Raw genomic sequence first — 12,887 nt, 5'->3', positions numbered from 1 at the left:
CAGACTTGCATATGGGTTGGGATTCAGATGAGCTTACTCTTCATCTAGAGTAGAATCTGTGTCTATCAGTACAACTTCTTCCTTAGAAAAGTATCCATTGGAAATATGTACCACCTCAGGACAATGCACTGCAATAAGATAGCCTGCCTCTTCAGCTGGATACAACAGAATCGTGTTCCTCATCAGTATAAAACCAGCTCTGATGTGGATAGAAAGTTTTATCCAATCTTTTTCCTTCACACTAGTGAGCTATTTTTACATGGTGCATCAGATCAAAATGATGTGTCGCCTCTAAAGATAATAAATGTTAACTTATTTTGTGATTACTGTAAAATATTGCAGGTTTTCTGTATTTAAGTAAAACTGCTTTTTCATTATCATTAGAATTTCCCCAGGATACATTTCTATTAAAATATTATGTTCAAATTTGGACAGCTCATTCCAGTTTTTCCACTGAATATTTTTATTAACTTATTTGCTTTTGTTAGAAATATAGCATACCCACGCACAAGGCAGCACTAGCCCGATATCAGGATGTGTCCACAGACAAGAACATGTTTTGTACCACATGACAAGGGAATGATACGTCTGGGATATTCTGAAGTAGGGCAAGGATGGACAATACACCCAGATGGATGGTAGTTTGAGCCATGTACAGTTTAATAACCAAGTCAGTATCATATAGAAGGGAGATGATTGTTGATAAGAGTCCATAGGGCAATAATTCCAGCTGTGCCTCGGAGTGTCTTATCTCCATTGAGGAATTGGTTTTGTATGGCTGTTGGGATCTGTGCCATTCTCCTCTCTGTACTTAATGATGTATCGCTTTCATTTTGTGCCTCTTGTTTCTTATGTGTTGCAGGTATCAACACTGAAGGACCAGCTGCAGCAGGAGCTCCGAAGACGCCAACCTCAGTATTCCCACTCAATCATCTCCGGAAATTGACTCCATTCTGGGCACCTTACAACAGCAATACAGCGGGCTGTCAGCCTGCATCCTCTTGTACTCCTGTGAACTGTCACGGGACACACCAAACCCCCTTTGATAGCAGAGTCAGGACAACCTCCCCACCTACCTAATTTCTGGATCAGATCACCACCCGCAGGCTCCAGGTCAACTACTTGTACTGTTGGCCCTGACACTGTTACGGGTCCGGCTTGTATTTGTGTTCCCTATGCATTTATCTTACAAAGACCACTCAGAGACGATTTGCCAAAGCTTCAGGGAAACCTGTTAGTGCAGGCTCAGGGGCTCTCAAAGCCACTACAAATAACAATACAAGATATTTTAGGTGTGGAGTGCTGGTCTGGTTTTTTTTCAGAATCCCTTTTTATCCATTTTAGCAGCTGGAATGACAGTTCAGATTTTGAAAGGATTTCCACGCCTGGGAAGATTAGACTTGGTGATCTGTGATGGTTAGACTCCTGCACTGTGGTCTGTTGATTAAATCCCTCTGCCTCTTGAGCACATATCCAAATGGAGTAGATCTCTGAGCTACTCTGAACATTTGTTTAACAGATCTAGATGCACTCCTGAGGCTACAGCTCACCTCTTAATTTAACGCTCATGAATGCCATTGCAAATGTGTCAGCTGGAAATGGCTGGCTGACTGTGGGTTTTAGCACATTTGCTCTTCCATTTGACTTGTGGCTGTGCTCCATCAACAGACACGTTAAACCCATTCAGCTCAGCCAACATTCTGGTCCAGCTGGTCATTGTTTCCCCACTGTCTGCCTGTTGAAGAGGCCTTGAGCAATAACAGCCAGTTGGACTGGTTTTGAAGTCAATTTGTTTGCATTTAAAATAGAATATTCCGATTAAATGTGTGGTTTATGTAAAAAAATGATATCTGATTAACGATGCGGGTCACCTCATTCTGAAATTAAAATCTGCATGCCCAACAAACCCATAGGGACCAGTAATTGAGATCATTTGTGGGAGGTGATGAACACTGTGGTTATTACTTGATAGGGATCTGTGCAGTGTATGAGAGGTGGGGTGAAGTCTTTAGTGGCATGGACTATCTAATAATTACAAGGCACATTAAGCACGCACACATATGTCTGCATGTACATCATATGTGTTCAATGTTCCCTCTAAAATCAGCTCTGTTAGGGAATAAAGCCCCAATACAATTTACAAGATGGACATGGAAAATTCAGGTAACTAAACTTGTCTTTTTAGCACAGGGCTCCTGTTTCTGTGCTCTGGTCTCACATCCTGGAGTTGTTATTAATTATCAACGTTTTCGATTACTTTTCGTTAGCTGCACGAACAGTGTAGCTGGAACCAAGCCCTACCCTCTGCCATCGATTGAACCAGATTGGCAGGAAATGGAGTTCCATGGTGCAAGTGCTGGTTTCCTTTTAGTTGAGCTTCTACAGTGGAGGAAAAGTCAGTAACACCCAGAAACGACATCAAACAGAGGAATTAACAACTTGCTTAAGGTTGTTCCAAAGTGCGTTGCAGCCGTTCTTTCTTTGAAACATCGTCACTATTGGGATCCAGGAAGGATGGCAGCCAGTTGGCACACAAGGTTCCCACAAACAGCCCTGTGATAGTGACTGCATAATCTGTTTTCTGTGGGGTGAGGGATAACTGTTGGCCTAGAAACTGGGGAGACCTTTCCCCTTCTTCAAAATCACATCTTGAGATCAGTGTGGAGGAGGGTGGCAATGATTAAAATGTTAACTCTAACCCTGTCATGTATGGGACACATTATATGATGCTGAATAAGGAGAAAACGCTTTCAGTCTTGTGTGTTTTCTCCGATTCTAGTTTCCACTTTTTAATCCAATAGTGTCCGTAGAACATAAGCTGTTAGCTTCTTGATCAGCCTCAACCATTCTGAGTAGACTTGTGAATCATGGTTGTGCTTCATCTGGTTATAGATTACTGTAGTGCTACACCAGCTGGGAACACTTGCTTCCAGATTAACAGGAAAGATTAGGCCCATGCGGCAGATTTTAATGATGGAACTGAAAGGCTTTAACCTAAAATGGCTACAAAGAACAAACTGCTTTAAAGCATATGGTGTTTTTATTATTGTGATAAAAGAGCTTCTCTAATCTCTCTGAGGATGTGGGACTGAGCCTTCCAAAATGGGAAAGTCCCAATTTCGATCCTGATCTGCAGTGAGTAGCCTGAGAAAATAAGGGTAGTAATTGAAGCCTCAGCACCCTTGACTTGGGAGAAGCCTGCTCATCTCATTAGTTCTCTCCCAAATGGCCCTGTGATCATCAGAGGAGGGGAAAGTGCTTCACACTTGAACTCAAGCTAGTAAATAGTAAAGCTGGTAAATAGTAGACGGCACCAGGAACCCAGGTGGATTTTTCTTTTGCCACTGCCCTAACTACAGACACCCAATCCAGCTGAATTTGATCTGGTACCATTGGTGAGCTAGCATTGTATTTCATCGAAAGGTGTATTATTCTTGACTGCACAGGGAAGCCTCTGTACAATTAGAGACTGATGATTGAGAACAAGGTGCTAGTTTGCATATCATTAAATATGCATTCCTTGTAATTTAATAAGAATTATGTATTAAAGTGGGGCTGAAGATAGGCTTAATTTAATAAATTCATCATCCAGAATACATTTATTTCTACAATTATCAAGGATATATCCTTTCAGTGTGACATAAGAAATTTGTTCTAAAGTACTGTAATAACTGGCAATTGACAGAACCAAACTCTAATTGTTTGAGGAAGCTAATATATGAAATTCTGTTCATTGAGACTACTGTGATTGTGAACTTAGTTCTGTGCTTCATACCTGAAGTCCATCGTATGACGGTATCTTTGTGCTGTGAACATTGGAAAGTAAACACTGTATCAAAGCATACTCAGTCCAGAACCAATAGGGATGAATAGGTCTATCAAAGAGCTGGACCAGTACAATTTTGTTAAGTATCATTTTTTCAAAAAATAGATTTATGCTTATAAATTGTCTTTTACTCATGATCTAAAGAAATCAATGCAACTAGCGTTCAAAATCTCTTTTTTTGTGTGTGTGTTTTTAGAAGTGTTTCCATTTTCTAGTCATTTTTGATCTTTTCCAGTGACTTAGTCCTGATGATATTGGCAGCATCTTTAAACAAAGGTGAGAACTACATTGTTTCTAGTTTCTCGTCCTTTGACCCAGAGAAGTACAGAAGGTGTTTTGCATTTGCCATTTTATAAACTGGTGGTTTTTCTAAAAGATTGCAATAGATGCAGAATGATGTTTTACAGCTTCTCAAAATCGAGTCTTCCCGAAGGCCTGACAAGCTTTGTTATTTTGGTACCTCAGAAGGGATTCTTGCTTGTCATACTCTCTAACCTCCTGCCCCCTTGCAGAGCTGCATTGGAACATCAGTGAATTTTGGAATTGATGACCAAAATGTATTTGATGTGTTTGTCACTGGAATAACCTGCATCAAAATTGGCAGGATGAGCCCTGAGGAACAGAAACATCAGATGAAATTGACCTAGTGATATTGGAATGGGTTGGGCACCAAGAAAAACCCCACAAGGTGTCTCCTGCAGCAGTCCCAGACACTGCCTCACGTTGAATTTCAAACCACTTAGCATCTTTTGCCAAGCACCAGATTACTGAAGTGAGCATTCTGTTCTGACCCTGCTTTTCCTAAGTGTTTGCTACACCTGAGCCCTGTGATGTGTTTGTGCTGATTTCAAGTGTGTTGGGTGGCTGTTTTTTGTAGGTGTGTTATTGCATTACCGGCTGTCCTGTCCCTTGCATCCACTAACTGTATTTCACCTCTTCAGTGTTACTCAGTGTTATTTTTCTACTCAGATGTTTTATATCACACTGAGAAGTGGATTGGAGAGATGACGGGTGTCACTCATTATGACAGGCATTTTGCTGTGACTTACAACATTAGATGGTACAAAAAATAAACAATGAACAAAATTAATTCTTCTGATTGTTTTAAGAACTTTTGTGTTGTTTTTGTTCATTTTTGATGGTCACCCTGTTGCTCCGGGCATTGTGTGTCATACTTGAGATAGAAAGCTGAATTAGAAACCAAGTTTTGATTGATATTGAGTTCTTGCAGCCTCAATCTTTCTTAATTGTGACCAGGCCACTTGTGGGAAAGGCTGTTGGAATGTCCAGATCCAGGTTGCATGCCTGAGGCCAGTGCTACTTCTCAGTGAGACCCGGACTGTCATCACCAACCTTAATGTCTTTGTCATGTTCTCACAAATTTCAAGGAGAAGCAATGAACCAGATTCCATCATCTTGGTGTTTAAGTGATTTTTATTTTTGTACAAAATGGAATATATCAGTTATATGAATCAGATTACACGGAAATACCTCACTTAGCTACCCATACTGCGGCATCTCCCCCCAATAGTACTTCAAGAACGTTTATACCGAGGAGTTCTGAGCAAGCAGATGTCTCAAGTTTAATTTTTCACACGTTGCAGCTTTAAACTGTACAGAGTATTAAGCGTTCCTTTTAATGGGGCTTTTTCCCCTAAATTTTGCCCCTCTCTAAGGCACTGACCTCCTGGGATTCATATCAATGCACAGTGGGCCCCAATCAGCCCTTCATTTGTGAGCCAGAACAGTGAGCTTAAGCAGGTATTTCCATCATGAGGGACATCCAATCAATCCTCAGTTGATGTCCCTATATAAGAGCATTTTCCAGCAGGGAAAATGAGCAACTCATTAACAGGCAGCAATGGGAGCTTTGGCTGATTTGTTTTTGGAATAGGGAGGGGGAAAGAGAACAATTTACAAAGTCCACGATTGCAACCCTAGCCGGCTAACCAACTGGGAAGCCCCCCAGTCAGCTACACACTGGCTGGTGTATTTAACAACTACACTAGTCCCACTTTGATATTTGTCTAGTCATTGATGGAGTCCGTTAGCTGCCCAATATATTGCTGGTATTTGAACCAGTGAGTCACAGAAGACGACCATTTGGTCCATCATACCTTTACTGGTTCGCTGAAAGACCAATCCAATTCACTGGCCATTTGCTATGGTCTGCATTTTTTTTCCCCTTTTACATAGCGATCCAATTAATGTGAACTGTCCTATGTGGACCTCGAAAGAAAATATATAAGCATAAAAATGAGTTGGCTGGGTCATTACAGTTAGTATAGAAAGGTGTAGATCTTTGACCACTAGATGCTAGGAACACATTAAGTAACTATATATATATATTTCCAAAAGCAAGTAGTGGACATTGAACAGTTGGACCCATTTCTGTTCTATCTCTCTTCCTCCACCATGAACCTTTAACTAGTATTTTGTATTCTAGGCATTTTGAGATCCTAAACCGTACCTCAGTCCTCAAGCAGACAATACTCACTAAATTGAAAGGGCCTCGGACTGTGTTGTGGGAGCTACAGCTGGCAGTCCTTCAGGGTCTAATTACGGCCCCGATATTTAGGCCTCATGCATGATAATCCTTCAATCCCCGAGTATTTTTTAAGTCCAGATGATCTCATCACTGCACATGGATAGAATAATATTTCATGGGAAGAACAATTCTAAGCCTCAAGCAATGAATTTAAAGGGAAATCATTATGGATCCCAGGAACCATTGTTTGCAGTGCAGAATGTGGCCATTACGTGATCAGTGCTGAACCTTGCATAACCCTCACTGGAAGTTTGGAAAGGAAGAGGTGGCAATGCACAATCACGGGCCTGAGCTGAGGGCCATTCTCACAGCACTTACATACCAATAGCAGAGATGGTGTATTTCAGTCTTTAAACCCTGTACAGTTGTGAAACTCCCCAGTCTCCTCATTGTGTTCAGGGATATTTAAGCATCACTGAAAATCATTATTTCAAAATAAATGAGATGCAACTAAAGTCAAGTTTGATGAAGTGGAGACATCCTGAACTCCTCAGAAAGTCTCTAAATCCAGTATTTGCTCATACGCAACTTTACCCAGATAGCTGGTTAGAGTATTACAGTACTGTGCTCCTGAGGAACATTACAGGAAGGCTTCAGCTGACAGTAAACATATTTATGCACACTTAGCAGTAATGCAACAGTAACTACTCCAACACATGGGGATGGAGCAATCATTGGAGTGTCAGTATGACCAAGTGGTTTTGTGTACCTTGGATGAGTTCATGTGCTAATCCGGTGAGCAGGATTATGCAATCCTAAAAAACGACTGATACTAGTGTGAGAGCATTTAACGTATTTGAAATTGCATAACTGATTTAATAGAACTGTTAACATATTGTGTTCATGGCTCCAATTTTGATCAAAAAGACATGTTGGGTGATCCTATGGCAATATTGCACAGAACTTGAATAGAAATTGCACTTTCAGATTGGAGAAAGGTTAATTATATGTCAGAAACATTGAGAGCTGGCCAGAAGCATATAACAAGAATGAAGCTTATTGTGGTACTAAACCTGGGACTCGTGATTGGTGCTACAGAGTTAGCAGGGTGGGAATTCAGTTGAGAATTAAAATAATTCCAAAAACATAAGCATCAAATTCACATCCCATGTGAACCTTTTTTAATCCTGGCAGCACATTCCATCTGACATACTTTTATCCTGGCATGCTTGTGAAGAGAGGATTCAGATGCTGTGGCACTGTGTATATCATGCTGTCGACTAGGTGTACAAATTGTGATACGCTCAGTGCTAATGTAAACTTTTCAATGTTTAAAAATAATCTTTGCTCTTGATATTTTTTCCATTGGAGCTCCAACTTTGCAAGAAGGAGTGAGATAGTCATCTGTTCCAGCAGGGCTATTGGTAATTGGGATGTGCACAGACTGAGATTACCAAATGATGAATATAAAGGCTCTGGGTAGGGAGGGTGGAGCTGCCTCCTGAAGGCAGATACCGGGGTGACCAGTGGGGATATGAGGATGGATGAATATTCTACTGTTTTCCTTACTCAACTTTGGGGATCAAGGGAGTATTTATACAAACTTTCCTTCAGGAGATTTTATTTATCTATTTACTCCTAGGATGTACGAGTATGTTGCGGACATTGCTACCGTTTATTGTACATTCCAAATCCCCTGACCCAAAGAGACAGTTACGAATCAAATATAGGTCAGATCAAGCAAGAATGAAAGATTTCCTCCCCATAGGTGAATCAGGTGGGTTTTTATAACAATCCGATAGTTTTGTGTTTACCAATACTGAGACAAACTTTGTTTTTACTTTTGGATTTGTTTAATTGCTTGGATTTAAAGTCCAGTGATATTTGAACTCATGTCTCTGGATCAATTGTCTAGTTACATAACCCATTAAAGGGTTGGTTTGAGTTCCTGAGACAATAGACTGTACTCGAACTGTGGAAGGAGGTTAAGTGGGTGGGTTAGGGCCACTGATATGGTGTCTGTGGAAAGGGGAGGTTTGAAGGACCACATGGTTTCCTTCCATTTCCAGGTTTTGTTGTCTCCTCATATAAAGACACATATTAATTGTTGGAACCGTATCTCAGCCCTTGCACCACACTCCCAAACATGTGTCCTTGGAATCTGTCCAGTTGTATTTCATAAAAGCTTAAAGCCATGTGTTAATGGTTTCCTTCCTTTTGATGTGATGAGCACTGTGGCACCATAAGAGGGAGAAGGTAGGAATCACCATCCCCACCCAGCTTCGCGTTGTTCACCACTGGCCATGATGCAATGTTTGTTTATATAAAGCACATGTGGGGCACAGCTTAAGTGTCACATTCAATGTCACAGAGACCTGGAAGTAGGTTAGCTACTCTCCTGCAAAGAGTTGAGAGAACAGCAGCACTAAAAATGTGTGGCAAGTAGAAAATGCTTAACACATGCTAAATTTTGCTGCTTATTATATTAACAGACATCTTTTTTTTATCTCAGAGTGTTTGACTTGTCTATTTGGAAAGAATCAGACTTGAGGTGGCACACAGGATCAGGGCAGTGTGAGGTTAGTGTGTTGGGGTTTGTTCACACTTCACCCTGACACCAGAAGTATTATGTAACCGTGTTGGACTGCAACAAACAGCAGAAACAGAAGTGCCTGGTGGTTCTGAGACGTGATCTGCAGATCGCAATGCAAGTGCCTGTCAGAGGGAAAACTAGTGCAAGGGTGAGGAGGGAGAAGGAATATCGGCATTATTTAAAATGGTTTGCCAATTGGTTGTCTCTCTTGGAAATATGAAGTGAAAAGTGTTTTAATGGTTCCATAATTCATCTTTTTATGCTGTGTCAGAATGTCATCGTGTAAACAACTCAGCAGCAACTCCCTTAATTACTAAGCTGCCTTCAGAAAAGCAGTGAGTTGCAGGATGGGCTTTGGTCTACAATTCAGGCAATCCAGACAGACACAAAGCATTAAAGGCAAGCAAGGAAGAGTTAACAGCACAGAGAAGAATGAATCTACCGATTTTTTTTCCAAGGGACTGGATTAAGGAGGGCAGTGAGTTCAGTGTGAGGCACTTTCCTCCTACCATCCTTTTCCCAGATGAGCATAATGAAGCTTACAAGAAACGGTAAATGTTTTGCTTCATAAGTCACCATATCGACATAGATAAGAGGATGGGGGAACTGAGTCCTAAGGTATACATAACCTGCCATGTAAAGATCTCCTCCAAACAGTAATATTCTAGAACATGTGTGCATCAAGAACAGACTTAATCATGAGGTTTATATGAAAAATCTCTCAGCACCATCAGAGTTACAGAAATATGAAAATGATTCCTCTAAATTACTTAATGTATATTATTGATATATATGGAGATTATCTCCTGGACCACAGCACCACGTGAGGCCCTTCCATCAGTTCCCTCATCCTTCTCAACAGGAGCCACAGCTCTTGACGCACGATGATGCCATCTGGCCACACAGCCCACTGTTGGCCATTACTCCACACTTTGAGTATTTGTCTCGGCACAGGTCGGCTGGAAGGGAGATGGAGAAGATGAGAGCAGGTGGCATGTGGATTAGATGCTGCATGTGACCTGACAATGAGCAGTCAGCAAGTTCCTTTATAAAAGGTCGTGAGCTTACACCTGACTCGGAGCACTGGCCGGACTTTGAACAGTGTCATCGCACGTTACTTGGAGGTTCGTTAGGTCACACAGCCTCCAGCAAGCTATAGAGCTGCTAATTGAACACTCACCCCTTCCCCGAGCTTAAAAACACCCATAACACTGCCAACATTAACATTTTTGGTTCCCTCCATGGAGTCATATCAGTACAGAAGGTCATTCAGCCCATCTGATCCATACCATCTCCCTGATACACTCAGTCCCATTCCCAAAGCCCTGGCAACTTTACTTCCCTCAGATGATCATCCAGCCCTCATTTGAAATCACTGGTTGCCATTTCCACCAGCCTTGATGACAGCGAGTTCCAGGTCACTACCTACTCACTGCTTAAATTGTTCTTCGTATCTTCCCATGTCTTTTGCCCAATACCCTACTCATGGTCACATTAGCTAATGGGAACTGTGTTTGTCTGCCTTATCTTAGCTGTCATAATCTTGTACTAAGCTATCAAACCTCCTGTCAAGCTTCTTTTCTCTAAGGACAAATCCAGCTTCTCCAGCCCAGCCTTGTAGCCAGGATCCCTCAACCCTAGAACCTTTCTGGTAAATCTCCTCTGCACATTCTCATGGACTTTCACATCCTTTCTAAAGTGTGACCAGAACTGGATGAACTGCTCTACTTTTGGCAGCCGTGTATTTAGCAACTGGAACCGTTCCTCCAAATCACAAAGTTTCCCTGTGGAAACACCTCCTTTCTCTGCCCTGTTCTGTCCTCTTGGTCACCAGAAGCAGGTAATGGTGCTCCAGGGCAACACACGAAGTGTGCACTAACATGGGAGGACTAGATAGGGGCCTTGCAGAATGTGTGAGAGACATCCAAGCTCACACACCATTCGTCATCACCTTGTAAACTCTGAACACTGGTCCTGGAAATGGGCAGAACTGAGGTATTAGAGAGTGCCCCTACGCACATTCCAATTACAGCCAACCCCTCCAATATGCCTGAATAGACGTCCAAGAAAGACCTTCAGGTGACTGAGCAGTGGACCCATGAAGATCTTCCCATTACTACCCAACACACCATGTAGCAGGGTCTCCATACAATTGAGGATCAGAGGACTCAGACTCACCTCTCAGTAGCTCCTCGTGAGCGCAGACGGTGCGGACACAAACCTCCTTGTTAACCACATAGACCCTACGAAGGCTGCAAAGCAGAGAGGGTGAGTGATGCGCAGACACAAATAAAGCTCGGCTCTGCCTCCAGTTTACTTTGGTTGCCAGGTACACTTCGTTTTCTGGCCGGTTTCTCCAGGAGGATTTCCCACCAGGCAGCGAGGCAGGTTGTAGTTAAAAATGATTGTACCGATTGAATTAGGCTCCTGCCTCCCTATAGGGGGGACCTTGGCTCACTGGGACAATGATGCTGGGCAGTATCAGGACATGCCCAAAGGCACCTTGTCCAAGTTGAACAACTCTCATGCACCAATCAAACCAGGCCTGTTTGGGGTTTAAAATTAAAATACCCCAACCAGGCCCTCTCCCTCCAGTTCCCCCATTAGACTGGATTCCTTTGGAGAGGGGAGGTAGGAAGAAATTACCTCAGTCAAGTAAGCCAACCCACTTATATGCAACTGATCTGTTATCATGGTACTACTCCAGAAGATGTACTCTGCAGGTTGAATTAAGTGAATTCGCTGAACTGTTTCTTTGTACATTCTGTGAAATTACCAGCTCAATGATCTATATCATGTCTCGTCCCACCAGATACTTGTTTGGTCTGCCTTACTAGAGATTGAAGGAACGTAGGTAAGTCACAGATATTTGACGTGGTGGGTTTTGTTGCCGCGCTCCCATGTTACACTGTCATGCAACTGTGTCAATTCCCACAACACTTGGACTGCTCATGGACTGGAGAAGGGGTTGGCCACATACTTGAATCTGTAACAATGTTAAGTCGATCTAATGAAGGAAGTGGAGAGTGCAAATAAAACTTCTTTGGGAAGATAAACGGTGGGGGTCAAGTGTGCTTACCTGTAAAAGCAAAGGCTCTTGAGGCACTGTTTACAGGGCTTGTGTACAGAATAGAGTCTGGTGCATGGATACTGCTCCTCCCTGCAATCTGAGAGCAAAATAAAAGAGAAGCATCATTGTAAGGAATGGAAATGTATACATCACATGTGTTTCACCATATGGGCATGAGTCAATACTTGGCCCATGATGACTTATTAAATCTCAGCTGAAGAATGGAGGAAAGAAAGAATAAATAGCCCCACCAGCAGCTGTCCCTCAGCCGTTCATGCTGAAGGGCCACCTGTGATGGCCTCAGAGTTGAATAGCTTGACACTGCAAAAATGATACATCATGAAAAGTGACCAAATGAGGAAATAGAGGTCGTCCCCCTCTTGCAGAAGCATCTTGTGACGGAGAACATTTTTAAAGTGATTGAGAGTCTTGCAAAAGTAAAGGCAAGATTGATAAATGAAGTACAGTTAATGTCACATAGGTGTGTGACTAAATACAAGAAAATAGAAGTAACAAAATTGAAACTGGTATGAAACTTGGAGACCAGGGAGTAGTGGTCTTTGACAGGTACAGAATACACAGCATTGTCCCCAGGAGATCAGTGCTGAGATCATTGTTTTTTTTTGATATACAATGTTAATAAAGTGGACATAAAATGCGGGAATGCAGTAATAATGGATTTCTGAAGGAAAGAGGCAGACCGGCGACATGAGCAGACATGAGGCAGATGGAGTTTGACACAGCTGAGCGAAGTATTTGACTTTGGTAGGAGGAATGATGTAAATCATGTGGTATAACTTTATGTGAATGTAAGATCAGGGAGTCATGGGGGTGCCTTCATACAATACTTTGAAGATAGCAGGACAAATTCAGTCAGCTATATGGAGCTTTATGCCATAGCTTTATAATT

General features: G+C 42.1%; 2 protein-coding genes across 6 annotated transcripts in view; one reads left to right on the top strand and one right to left on the bottom strand.

The window, feature by feature from the left end:
• The window catches only part of LOC127583316 (rootletin-like), a 91,726-nt gene extending 86,810 nt beyond the window's left edge, over positions 1-4,916 (top strand). For all 4 annotated transcript variants that reach the window (XM_052039174.1, XM_052039173.1, XM_052039172.1 and 1 more), the window contains exon 36: positions 863-4,916. In XM_052039174.1, coding sequence (XP_051895134.1) covers positions 863-946 — 84 coding nt within the window. In that variant the 3' untranslated portion in view covers positions 947-4,916. The remainder of the gene's footprint in view (positions 1-862) is intronic.
• A 326-nt stretch (positions 4,917-5,242) lies between these two features.
• mfap2 (microfibril associated protein 2) overlaps positions 5,243-12,887 on the bottom strand; it is a 34,040-nt gene continuing 26,395 nt past the window's right edge. For both annotated transcript variants that reach the window (XM_052039258.1, XM_052039260.1), the window contains exons 6-8: positions 11,987-12,074; positions 11,086-11,159; positions 5,243-9,866 (exon numbers count right to left, since the gene is read on the bottom strand). In XM_052039258.1, the coding sequence (XP_051895218.1) occupies positions 9,763-9,866; positions 11,086-11,159; positions 11,987-12,074 (266 nt within the window). In that variant the 3' untranslated portion in view covers positions 5,243-9,762. The remainder of the gene's footprint in view (positions 9,867-11,085; positions 11,160-11,986; positions 12,075-12,887) is intronic.

The sequence above is a fragment of the Pristis pectinata genome, chromosome 26 (genome assembly GCF_009764475.1).
Source record: "Pristis pectinata isolate sPriPec2 chromosome 26, sPriPec2.1.pri, whole genome shotgun sequence".
NCBI lineage: Eukaryota > Metazoa > Chordata > Chondrichthyes > Rhinopristiformes > Pristidae > Pristis > Pristis pectinata.
The sequence above is the reverse complement of the archived record's forward strand: the minus strand, read 5'-3'. Positions and strand labels throughout refer to the sequence as shown.